Source organism: Onychostoma macrolepis, chromosome 21 (genome assembly GCF_012432095.1).
Source record: "Onychostoma macrolepis isolate SWU-2019 chromosome 21, ASM1243209v1, whole genome shotgun sequence".
Lineage (NCBI taxonomy): Eukaryota > Metazoa > Chordata > Actinopteri > Cypriniformes > Cyprinidae > Onychostoma > Onychostoma macrolepis.
The window spans coordinates 1,817,554-1,831,239 of record NC_081175.1 but is presented as its reverse complement, the minus strand read 5'-3'; the positions used below and the strand labels follow the sequence as shown (position 1 = coordinate 1,831,239).

At 35.0% G+C, this 13,686-nt stretch overlaps 1 protein-coding gene across 1 annotated transcript; it reads left to right on the top strand.

Moving 5' to 3' along the window:
• Positions 1 to 2,194: 2,194 nt before the first annotated feature.
• LOC131529062 (prolyl 4-hydroxylase subunit alpha-2) lies at positions 2,195 to 13,392 on the top strand. Its single transcript, XM_058758578.1, has 10 exons — positions 2,195 to 2,363; positions 3,334 to 3,473; positions 5,301 to 5,468; positions 5,659 to 5,729; positions 7,084 to 7,183; positions 9,608 to 9,658; positions 9,783 to 9,842; positions 9,930 to 9,998; positions 10,079 to 10,175; positions 13,322 to 13,392. The coding sequence occupies exons 1-10, from the start codon at positions 2,195 to 2,197 to the stop codon at positions 13,390 to 13,392; spliced, it is 996 nt and encodes a 331-aa protein (XP_058614561.1).
• Positions 13,393 to 13,686: the final 294 nt, after the last annotated feature.

The following is a 13,686-nucleotide window of genomic DNA, read 5'->3' as shown; positions in this document are numbered from 1 at the left end:
AATGTAAATGTAATCTCAACCATGTATGTTTTTGAAGAAGTGCTACAATATCTGTTTAAAATGAAATGCTGTCTGCAGATCACATGACTCAGCTTATTGACATCAAAAGAGAGTTTGCCAAAAGTCTTGGTGAATATATAGAAGCAGTGGAGAGCCAAGCAGATCTTCTGAGAAGGTAAGTGTTGTGTGGCTGACAGTGTATCAAGATAATATAGAGGAGAGCAAATTAACTTTAAAACAGAACATTGCTTTTTAGAAGTCACAATATTAAAAGACCCACAAGAAACCTTTTTAAGATTACAAGCAAATAGTTTAAATAATAAAAGAAAGTGTACAATTTTAAACTTTAGACTGGTATGACGAGAAGAGAGAATGAGACGAGTTTAACATTTATAAAAATGCATAGACCATTTTATAAATGAATGCATGGATATTTAGGTTATATGGTTATATTACCTAATATTTCCTTAATAAAATATGGTTCATTTAATTAACACTTCATTGCTCTTCATTAAAGAGTTCCATTCATACCCTTAATACTATATTTTGTATTTTAAAGGAATTTCATGGCAAATTATATTATATTTACAACTAGACTATTCACCATTTATTTCTCTGTGTGTGTGTGTGTGTGTGTGTGTGAACAAAACTATTTCAAATTCACATATGGAGGCAGATTAGTGCCATCTGGTGGAAAGAAATAAAATAATCTGTAATACCAAGGTGTTATTTTAGCATTATTGTAAAACCTGAGCACAGAGAGAACAGAACATTGTGTTACTCATAACAATGTGACAAAAATGAGCAGGAAAGCTTTTTCAGAGTTTAATCCACCTGAGTCTGATCTGTTTTAACCTCTGTCGTGTCTGCTGGCCCAGTTTGTGTGTGTGTCTGTTTTTGATGTTTTACAGTTTTATCCCTTCATTGCTGTTTACTTTATTCTGAATTGTGGCTTGTTGTGGATTGTACCCAAAAAAACCTATGTATTGTCATTTTTGAAGTATTTCTCATTTATGTCCTATGACCTCATATATATCTTTTACAACAATTTAGCCTTTTCTAGGTGTCAGTTTTGTGTGTGTGTGTGTGTTTGTGTGTGTTCATATAGGCATTGTCAAAAAAAAAAAAGTGACCTAGTTTTGTAAAATTTTAGTTTTGTAAAATTTAAAATGTAAAATGTGACCGAAGAGCACTAAAGGGTTAAAAAAAATAAACTACTTTCAAATTAATATTATTTCATTTTAAAGCCTCAGAAATCAATCATACATTAAGCCTATAAAAGTTGAATCTATCAAATAATGAGACTGAGTGTTTGTTCACAATCAGTTATAGTTCCAGAGACACACAGAGCACAGATGATGTGTTTTGTATTTGTTTTAACCACAGAAGTCTGTAACACATTTTCTTTAAATATTGCTATCATTTATTTATCAGGGCTCTGAGTGCACTCGAGGATGACTTTGAGGACCCTCCCAGAGATCCAGAGAAGTTCATCAGCAATCCTCTTGCAGCGTTTCAGCTCGTGAGAAAGTTAAATCAAGTCTGGGCCGCTGTGTGGGAACTTATCGAAGGAAGACGTTCAGAAGGTTTGATGAGAAGAACACAACTCAATATGTCATAAACCGAGCTTTCTCATAACAGTTGATTATGTTATGAATCATCGCATGTCATGTGAAAACTTGTGGTGTTATTGAGGCTTTGTCAGTTTTTAAATGGTAGATGATCTGTGAAGATCAACTGATGGAACCACTTGGAGGAGGAAAAACATGATTTAAAAACCGAGGTCATTGTCAGTGATGTTTCTCATGTTTCACAGACACTTTGGCAAGCCTTAAATCTGCAGCTCAGACTCTCCCCAGAGCAGAAGATGTAGACGGTGTAGTGATGGCTTTGGTTAGACTGCAAGAAATCTACAGATTAGATCCGAGGAACATCTCCTTATTTTCTGGTGGGTTTCATGGTGGCTTTATTTGTTCTTTATCATCATATGTTAAACAGCATAGCTCATGTTTAGGCTCAGATTTACAATTTTCCGATGATAAAACAGGCAGAAAATCACTGGCACTTTTATCTTGGTGACAAATCTAGTCTCAGTTTCAGCTCTCAAGATTTCAGTGATATCAACTTGACGTGTGGCTTTTCAGAAACGAACCACAATGTAACGCTGGATCCAGATGAAACTTTCCATATCGCCATGATCTCCTCTCTCAATCAGCGCTTTCAGTATGCCGTCCTCTGGATGGAGGAAACCCTCAGGAAACTCAATGAGGGTGAAGAAGCTGTCGTTACTAAAGAGGAGGTTATTTACCAGCTTGCTTCATTTTCTCATCAGCTGGCAGTGATTCAGTTGTCATCTAAGCAAAGTACGTTAATTAATTCAGAGATTTCTTCCCCCCTATATATCTGGCCCTTCTGCTCAGAATAAATAAGTGTAAAAAATAACTAACTAAAAAAAAAAAAATTATTAAAATAAAAAAAAATATATAAATAAAAATCATTGAATATCTAATATCAAAATTTAATTAATATAATATAAAATTAAATAAATAAATACATTTGTGCTTAATTTGAGAATGTTTCACTTTCCAGTTTTGTATAAAATGAATTAAATCAAATGAAAATGTAGTTATAAATCACTTTAAAACCGTAGAGTGCACCAAAGTGCTGTATAATAAAATCAAATAAATAAAAAATAGAACACAGTACAATACAATAATGCACACCATGAATAGGCTGTATCTGCTTAAACCCTTAATGGTCATTAAAAACAGTGAAGGCCTCATCAAACAAATATATGATTTTAACATGTTTACAAAGGATCTAATAAACTTTGGTAATCCATCCCACAATTTAGGGGCAGCAAACAAGAAAGCCTGATTTCATTGCCTTGTAAGCAAATCACTCAAACATATGCATATTACTCAGAAAAACAGGAAAGCACTTTCTCAGTCTAATGAGTTCTAATGCAGTCAGCCGACTGAATAAATAAATACATTTGTGCTTAATTTTAGAATGTTTTATAGAACATCTTGTTTGTTTCGATGAAAGCAACAAGCCTTGACTTTTAGAGTTCAAGCGATGCATGACAAACTAGCTTATTTGTTCATATTATTTTTAAGAATTCTGTTGTTTAAATGAAGATTTTAAATGCAAGATTTTTAAATGCTCTCACACATTAGGTTCCCACTGTATGCTGGCTTCTAAAGCATTATGCGTAATACTGCAAATTTTAACAATGCTTCATCAGCAATGTGCTTTACAACGGCTAAATGAAGATCACCATGCACTAATTCACACTCATTTATCATGCATCTTATCTGCAATCATTCTTAGAGGCCACTGAGAGAAATCTGCTTCATCCTGAACTTCACACAAGCATCATAGAGAGCATCAAGACCTGGGACTGGACCCCAAAATACAGCTCCACGGACAGAACATATGAGGCTCTGTGCACTGGAAAGAGGCTTATGATGGTGAGGAGATCTACAGAGATGTGTGTGTTTTTTACCTTTATATTCTTCATTTTCTTCATTCAGTATTTCTGTCATCTTTTAAAGACAGACTTCCATGTTTAATATCTTGATTTTGGAGGTTTAAAAGATTTTAATACTTATTTTATAAACAATACTCATATTTGACATGCTTTTTGTATTTTATTATACATTGTGATAGCATATAAATTATATTTGAATATTATAGGTTCTGAGTTTTTTACTGTATTCTGCTATTTAAAAACAGTGACGCAGTAGTGGATGTTTCACACACTATCATGACATTTATACACTAGCATGCCGCGTTTCTTTCACATGACCTCACTATGTTTGTCACAATTATCAGCTTCTGGAATGACTGTTTTGCATTATTGATCAAATTTTGTATAAAAAAAAGTCTTAACATGTTAGATAAGATTATGTTATGCTCAGTTTGATTGGATTCGGTTTAGTATACTAGTTGTATACTACATTTTGAGAAATGAAACAGAAATGTATACATACAGTGCTGTGAAAAAAAGTATTTTTAAAGTATCAAATTTTCTGTATTTCTGCATATTTTCACACCGAATGCCATCAGATTTAAGCTGAACCTACAAAGTAACAAAAAAGCAGTGGTGTTTTGGTTGTATTTTTTTACAGACGGTATGTGCACTTACAGTGTAGTTACCTGAAGCACTGGGTAATATGGGTTAAGGTAATAGGTTCAGAGTAGGTACCTAGTTATTATATACGCACTATAATATGTAAATCTAAAATAAAGCGCTACCATTATGTATTTGCTATAAAGATATATTCACAATATAATCTGTGCAAACTCAGAAATGACTTTTGTGCAGCACTGTGCCATATAGTAAAAGTACACTGTAAAACAAATCTGGCAGAAAACTGCAATTTTTTGTTAAGGTTACATTTCCATTGACCCTAAAAATGCAACTCAATGAAGTGCAATGAAGTGTTTTTTTTTTTTTTGAATTTTGAATTATGCACTTCTTTGTATTATTTTTTAGGGTTAAAGGAAATGTCAATAAAATGAATGGCTAATGTCATAATGTCGTGGGAGAAAATTACCAGTACATTTTCCATTTTGCATGTATGTATGTATTTATTTATTTATTACAGTGCTTGTATTAACACTGTACACTGGACCATATTTTTCTGGATTTTTCTTAGAGTCTAATATGCAATTTACTTAAAGTCAGCTAACCAGACTTGCTAGAATGAGAAAGTTTTTTCCAGTTTTGTATGTAAAATGAATTAAATCAAATGAAAATGTAGTTATAGAGCACTTTAAAACCATACAATTTACCAAAGTGCTGTATAATAAAATAAAATCAAATAAATAAAAAATAGAACACAGTACAATACAATAATGCACACCATGAATAGGCTATATCTGCTTAAACCCTTAGTGGACATTAAAAATAATGAAGACCTCATCAAACAAATACATGATTTTAACATGTTTACAAAGGATCTAATAAACTTTGGTAATCCATCCCACAATTTAGGGGCAGCAAACAATAAAGCCTGATTTCATTGCCTTGTAAGTAAATCACTCAAACATATGCATATTACTCAGAAAAACAGGAAAGCACTTTCTCAGTCTAATGAGTTCTAATGCAGTCAGCCGACTGGAACTGCTAATCTGAGCTAATATACACAACTATATATTGAAGGAAAGGTTTAATAAACAAATATCTTTTAGGTTTTACACCAAACGAGAAAATATAGGAAAATTGGTATAATTATGTATAATCCCGCGTGTTTTCTTGAAGTGTTGAAGAATGTGTGAATTATGGTTTACAGACGCCACAAAGAGAGAGAAAGCTGGTGTGCAGGTACAGGACAGGAAGAGGAAACCCGCTGATGATGTTCAAAGAGGAAGTGGAGTGGGATGAGCCTACGATACTACGATACCATGACTTTGTTTCTGAAGGAGAGATCGACACCATCAAAACACTGGCCAGGCCAAAGGTACATGCAACATGTCATTTATGTGTGATGAAGGAGCACATACACATGCTCATCAATATCTGAGTGTAGGAATGGGAATTAAACACATTTGTAATTGATAACTGATGTTATTGATAATTAGTTGGACCATTTTTTATAGCAAATAATGTATGCATAATATCTAACGCAACACTTCTTTGTTTATATTTAGCTTTCCAGAGCTAAAGTCATAGATCCAGTCTCTGGAAAAAAGGTTTCTGCTGCCTCTCGTGTGTCAAAAAGGTACAAAATCTATATCTTTCCAAATGATTTATATGGTTTCTGTCTTTTGTGAAACATAAAAGAAGATTTTTTTTTTTTTTTTTTTTTTGGTCAATACCTTACGGCAAAAAAATGTATAGTTAAATATATTTTAAAATATACAAAAAATGGACAAAAAATATATATGTGCTAAAATATGTTTCATAATATATTTATATATTTTACATTTGTATTATACTTTTTTTTTTTGTGAGAGAGCTTTTGAGTGGCATCAAAAAAACTAAACAATAATAATTTGAATAAAAATCAAATACTTTATTGTGTTCCTAAAAATACAATATTACAATATAAAAACCGAAACATTATTAAATCATAGGCTACTGAATGAAGGTTGAAACTAAATATATTAAAATGTATTTCATTGAGCTTCACAGTTTATAACACTCCAGACATTTCTTTTTGTGTATGGGATGCAATGGAAGTCAAAGAGCTTCGGTGTTTTTTGGTCTCCAGTGTTCTCCGAAGCATCTTATGCTGTGTTCTGCAGAATTGCATACAGGTTTGGAACCACGTGAGGGGCTTTTGTTTCGTTTTTGGGTAGAGTATCCCTTTAGAAATGCATGTGATTCTCAGATGACCTTGCCAACCAGTGCTAGTGTGTTAAACTTTTCCTTGTGTTTGGACTCTAAAAAAACCAAATCCTCAAAAGGCTGATTTTTATGGCAAGTACTAAGACAACATCTTTTTTTCACGTTGTTAAATCATTTATATAATGTTGCACATTTTGCCCATTTGATGTATAGTAAATACATTAAATAATGACAAATAATTGTACGTTTATAATATGCAGCTTAGTCGTGTACAGTGAGTTATGTTGTTAGTGAAGAGACGAGGACACAGTTGCAGAAGTAGGGTTGGGTATCGTTTTAATTTGATCAATTCCTATTCCGCTCATCGATTCTGATTCTTAGCGATTCCCAGTTTCGATTCCAGTGTGATTAAAAAAAAAATCAGTCAAACATTTAGATATCAAGCATATTTATTCGGTGTCTCTTTTTGCAAAACATTTAATTGCAGCTGAATACCATGAACAAAAATCAGACTCAATTAAGAGCTGTTTGTGTGCAAAATAGAGCTGCATGATTCTGGATAATTTAAGATCAAATGTATTTATTTATTTAATGTAGGTTGTAGTTTTCTCACAATTATGAAGAAAAAATATTAGACAACTAAACAAAATCCCATAGAATTTATGAACGGCATGATTCACTCGTTTCATAACTGGATGAATCAGTGTTTTTGAAGGAATCTCTTGAATGAATTATTCAAAGGCAAATACATTTTCTAAAGTGACTGTCCTCTTTATCTTTCTCAGCGCGTGGCTCTCTGAACATGAAGATCCCGTGATCTCTCTGGTCAACCGGAGAATCGCTGGTGTCACTGGTCTACAGCTGCAGACGGCAGAGGAGCTCCAGGTATTCACAGTCTTACACAAATCACTGCGCTACGTTGAATTTCAAGCATGAACTAAAGCCTAATGGATTCATCTGCTGATTTTAAGTTGGTGACTTTCAGACTTGCGAGTCTATGTACAAAACAGAACTGCGTTAGATCGGATCACTGCTCCTGGGGTCTGTACCATGATGCTAGCTGAACAAACTCAGAGTTACAGGATTAGTTTCGAGTTGACAAAACCAAACCACTCCACTCCGGCTTTACTGGTATCATGATGCTGATCATCAACTTTCTTGGTCAACTCAGAGCAAGTGTGATTCACTTCTCATGAGAGAGCCATGCAGCGAGATTCAAAACTCTTTTCTTAAAGGTTAAGAGATTAAAGAATGTCAGGAATTTAACATGTAGCCATTTTTAAAGTGATTTCTATTGATTCTACCACTTATTTATATTACATATGATCTGTATATATTAATATTCACTAAATATTATTCACAGTACTTTAGTGACCTTTAATTAGTAGAAAGAGAAACTGGCAGTTTAGCTGTGCACTGTAAGTTACTATGGCGATAAATGCAGCTAAAAGCCAAACCACTTTCATGGTACCTAAAACCCTGGATTGGTGTAAACTAAACTGAATCTTACCTGGCTAGCAGCTAATCCAGCTTCATACAGGGCAGGCCTTTTTCTCTGGTGTCCAAAACCAAAAACTTCACCCAAAACTGTATTAACTTAAAGGATTCTATCAGCCTGAGAGGTTGTCAGAGGAAGCCAAGGAAGAGCAGAAAGTGTGTGATGAAGTGATGAAAAGCCAGCAGGGTTTATTGAACAATCTCAGTGGTGTATGTTTCGATGCTCAGACTTTATCTGACCTTCATAAGCAAAGGCAAGGGATAATTACTGCTTCACAACAGTGATGTCTGTCTGACGATTAATCCTTGAAATGGAGACGTTCTCTTACTGTATCTCTTACTTGTGACGACAAATATACCTTGAACCCACACAATCAGAAGACTAAACAACAATAGCAAGCATTTCAAGAGCAAGTAAAAGTACAAAAAAATAAAAATTATAAATGATGATAAAATGTAATAATTAAAACAAATCTTGTTATAATTAATTATAAATGAAAAAACAAAAAACTGAAAAAAAAAAAAAAAAAAACAGATGTATGAAATACTTGAAGCTTTCTTGAACATTGAGATCCATTAGTGCATTACAAGGGTTAAATACAAAAGAAAAAAAATGGAAGTATTGGAATTATACATATGTGACCCTTGACGACAAAACCAGTCTTAAGTGTCAATTTTTCGAAATTGAGATTCATAGATCACATAAAAAGCTGAATAAATAATCTTTCCATTGATGTATGGTTTGTTAGGATCGGACAATATTTGGCCGAGATACAACTATTTGAAAATCTGGAATCTGAGGGAGCAAAAAAATCAAAATATTGAGAAAATCACCTTTAAAGTTGTCCAAATTAATTTCTTAGCAATGCATATTACTAATCAAAAATTAAGTTTTGATACATTTACGGTTATAACTTTACAAAATATCTTCATGGAACATGATCTTTACTTAATATCCTAATGATTTTTGGCATAAAAGAAAAATCAATAATTTTGACCCATACAATGTATTTTTGGCTATTGCTACAAATATACCCCAGCGACTTCAGACTGGTTTTGTGCTCCAGGTATATTTAAAGTGGCCCTTGGTCTAGATTTCAGCGCTGCACACTCTAGCCTTCCCAATGTTGATAAAGTTACTGGTAGCAATTGACTTCCATTGCATTTTTTAATACTACAGAAGTCAATGGCTACCAGCAACAGCAAAACACTTTACACCATGAAGTTTTTTTAGATAATGTGAAATATTGTCACATGTATGTTCCCGTTTTGGTTTCCTGGTTTTCCTTATTTGGTCGTTTTCCTGTTCCTGTCCTGATTATGTTTATGTTTAGTCTTGCTAATTGTTATCCTTTATAAGCCTGTCTCCTACGTTCATTTGGTGTCCGGTCTTAGTTATGTTTAAGTGTGTGTATTCTCCACGATCCTGAGTTTTGCTATTAAATGTTACTTATTACGAAGCTTCATGAGTCTCCAGCGCTTCCCAGCCTGACACACCGTGACAAATATAGAATCTGTTTTCTAATGTATATTTATTAGATTCATTGCAGTACATGTAATTATTTTAAATTACTGTAATATGATTTTCTTTAAGAGGATGTAGGTTTATGTTTGTACAGTTCACATTCAACATATTTCACATTGCCTATTTATTTAGCTTACTGGTTTCTTTTTAGGTTAAATGTTTTGACAAAGAAAACTTACTGTACTTTGTTTGGTTCCTTAAACTTTCAAACAGAAGCCAGAATTGACTGTTCATATGAGGAGTGAGTTGATTTGTTACAGTTGACCCGACTATTTACACTTTTACAGATTGCTAATTATGGAATTGGAGGCCAGTATGAGCCGCATTATGACTCAAAGGTACTGCATGAAGGTGTTAACCTTTTATTGTTATTGTTATTCCCCTGGTCCTGTTTGAAGATGTGTAATAGAGCATACACTTTGTTTTATTTCATAACTTTGTTACAACAAAATCTCTTTACAGTTGACCAATGACTCAGACTTTCAGCTCAGAGGAGGCCGGATTGCTACTGTTCTAATCTATGTGAGCAAGTATAATCTAACAAATTATTTCATATATTTGAAATGATTCCCACTTTCAGATCATTGACAGTCAACAGTTTTGTTGTAGATGAGTGATGTGGACATCGGTGGGGCAACAGTGTTCCCTGACGCGGGTGCAGCCCTTCAGCCAAAGAGAGTTAGTTGAAGCAGCTTTATTTCCACACATAGTGATTTACAGTAAGCTTTGCTCACGTGTGCTCACATCTGTTCCATAAGGGTACAGCGGTGTTGTGGTTTAACCTGCTGAGAAATGGAAATGAAGATGCCAGAAGTTTACATGCAGCGTGTCCTGTGTTTGTAGGCAGTAAATGGGGTAAGTGTTCTGTGAGGCTTGCGTTGTCCAAATGAGAAAATCAGGTGAAAATCAAGAGCGACATAACCAGGTCACAGTTCATCTCAAAATCATATCTAGATATTTTGCATAATGAGAATTAATTCTTTTAGAATTTAATCAGTACTTTTTATCAGTATTTTTACGCTGCTAAAGTAAATATACTGTAAAACATTCTAAAAAAAAAAAAAAAAAATCATAATGAATTGAATGCAATGCAACAATTGCTACCACTATATATATTTATATGTGACCCTGGACGACAAAAGTGTCAAAACGTCTTAAGTGTCAATTTTTCGAAACTGAGATTTATACATCATCAGAAAGATTGCCATCTTTCCATTGATGTATGATTTGTTAGGATTGGATAATATTTGGCTGAGATACAACTATTTGAATATCTGGAATCTGAGGATGCAAAAAAATCTAAATATTGAGAAAATCGCCTTTAAAGTTGTGCAAATGAAGTTCTTAGCAATGTATATTACTAATCAAAAATTAAGTTTTGATACATTTACGGTGATAAATTTACAAAATATCTTCATGGAACATGATCTTTACTTAATATCCTAATGATTTTTGGCATAAAATAAAAATCGATAATTTTGACACACAATGTATTTTTGGCTATTGCTACAAATATACCCCAGCAACTTAAGACTGGTTTTGTGCTCCAGGGTCACATATATACAGTGGGGCAAAAAAGTATTTAGTCAGCCACCAATTGTGCAAGTTCTCCCACTTAAAAAGATGAGAGAGGCCTGTAATTTTCATCATAGGTATACCTCAACTATGAGAGACAAAATGAGAAAAAAAAAATCCAGAAAATCACATTGTAGGATTTTTAAAGAATTAATTGGTAAATTCCTCGGTAAAATAAGTATTTGGTCACCTACAAACAAGCAAGATTTCTGGCTCTCACAGACCTGTAACTTCTTCTTTAAGAGGCTCCTCTGTCCTCCACTCGTTACCTGTATTAATGGCATCTGTTTGAACTCGTTATCAGTATAAAAGACACCTGTCCACAACCTCAAACCTCAAGACCAAAGAGCTGTCAAAGGACACCAGAAACAAAATTGTAGACCTGCACCAGGCTGGGAAGACTGAATCTGCAATAGGTAAGCAGCTTGGTGTGAAGAAATCAACTGTGGGAGCAATTATTAGAAAATGGAAGACATACAAGACCACTGATAATCTCCCTCGATCTGGGGCTCCACGCAAGATCTCACCCCGTGGGGTCAAAATGATCACAAGAACTGTGAGCAAAAATCCCAGAACCACACGGGGGACCTAGTGAATGACCTGCAGAGAGCTGGGACCAAAGTAACAAAGGCTACCATCAGTAACACACTGCGCCGCCAGGGACTCAAATCCTGCAGCGCCAGACGTGTCCCCCTGCTTAAGCCAGTACATGTCCGGCCCGTCTGAAGTTTGCTAGAGAGCATTTGGATGATCCAGAAGAGGATTGGGAGAATCAGATGAAACCAAAATATAACTTTTTGGTAAAAACTCAACTTGTCGTGTTTGGAGGAGAAAGAATGCTGAGTTGCATCCAAAGAACACCATACCTACTGTGAAGCATGGGGTGGAAACATCATGCTTTGGGGCTGTTTTTCTGCAAAGGGACCAGGACGACTGATCCGTAAACGAAAGAATGAATGGGGCCATGTATCGTGAGATTTTGAGTGAAAACCTCCTTCCATCAGCAAGGGCATTGAAGATGAAACGTGGCTGGGTCTTTCAGCATGACAATGATCCCAAACACACCGCCTGGCAACGAAGGAGTGGCTTCAAGAAGCATTTCAAGGTCCTGGAGTGGCCTAGCCAGTCTCCAGATCTCAACCCCATCGAAAATCTTTGGAGGGAGTTGAAACTCCGTGTTGCCCAGCAACAGCCCCAAAACATTACTGCTCTCGAGGAGATCTGCATGGAGGAATGGGCCAAAATACCAGCAACGGTGTGTGAAAACCTTGTGAAGACTTACAGAAAACGTTTGACCTCTGTCATTGCCAACAAAGGGTATATAACAAAGTATTGAGATGAAATTTTGTTATTGACCAAATACTGATTTTCCACCATAATTTGCAAATAAATTCTTTAAAAATCCTACAATGTGATTTTCTGGATTTTTTTTTTCTCATTTTGTCTCTCATAGTTGAGGTATACCTATGATGAAAATTACAGGCCTCTCTCATCTTTTTAAGTGGGAGAACTTGCACAATTGGTGGCTGACTAAATACTTTTTTGCCCCACTGTGTATATATATATATATATGAAAGTGAAAAGTGAAGTGAAAGTGAAGTGACATACGGCCAAGTATGGTGACCCATACTCGGAATTTGTGCTCTGCATTTAACCCATCCAACGTGCACACACACAGCAGTGAACACACACACCCAGAGCAGTAGGCAGCCATTTATGCTGCGGCGCCCGGGGAGCAGTTGGGGGTTCGGTGCCTTGCTCAAGGGCACCTCAGTCGTGGTATTGAGGTGGAGAGAGCGCTGGACATTCACTTCCCCCATCTACAATCCCTGCCGGCCCGAGACTCGAACTCGCAACCTTTGGATTACGAGTCCGACTCTCTAACCATTAGGCCTCCAGGTCTAGAAACTAGACATTTTGTTCTTTACACACTGTAAAACGGCTTCCTTTGAATATATGCAGTATGTTGTGATATTCAGCCTCTGAGAATCGTATTTCAGCATGAGGTCTTATAGAGTCTTTGACCTGTTTAATAAAAATTGTTGAATGTCAAATTGCATATGCACGCGTATTAAATGTTTAAATGTAGATTATTACCAATCTTGGTCCATATAGATAATCTACACAAAAAGAAATTGTAACATGTACAAAAATGTAAAACAGTAACCTAAAATAACATCTAACTGATTTTATTTAAGTCAAGAATATTTAGTCGCGGAATGAGCCTATACGCATTCACTTATTCCACCAAAACCACTTTATATGGGTCAGATCAGGCAGATATATCTATAAGTAAGAATTGAAGGTTACCACCTTTTGCAGGGTACTGAAATTTTTGAGAGCATTTTCATGCATCCAGGTCTAGAAACTAGACATTTTGTTCTTTACACACTGTAAAACGGCTTCCTTTGAATTCCTCATTCTAGTTGCCAACAAGTGGATTCGTGCTTACGGCCAAGAGTTCAGAAGGAAGTGCTCTACAGTCAAATCTGATTAGAAGAGCCAATGCAGACTGCACAGAAACAGACATGATACAAGTAATGACATACAGTTGAGAGGCAATGTGATGTCATGGCAGAAATGGATTCACACAGTAACTGCGGTATTTTTATTTTATTTTGGATTTTCATTTTTTAATTTAATTTAATTTCCCTACATTTATCTGCTTTAAATAAAAATTCAGTGGGTTGTAATATTACAACAGCCATGAAGGCATAGAAAGCATGGACATGTAACTGTTCAAAATAATTTTATAACATTCACCATCAATTCATTCCCCCCAAATGCACCC

What these genes read in the sequence shown, in the direction of transcription:
- LOC131529062 (XM_058758578.1), top strand. Translation starts at nt 2,195, where the DNA reads ATGATCTCCTCTCTCAATCAGCGCTTTCAGTATGCCGTCCTCTGGATG. An exon ending in AAACACTGGCCAGGCCAAAG is followed by an intron (nt 5,469 to 5,658) that starts GTACATGCAACA and finishes GTTTATATTTAG; the next exon opens with CTTTCCAGAGCTAAAGTCAT. An exon ending in GTTTGTAGGCAGTAAATGGG is followed by an intron (nt 10,176 to 13,321) that starts GTAAGTGTTCTG and finishes TCCTCATTCTAG; the next exon opens with TTGCCAACAAGTGGATTCGT.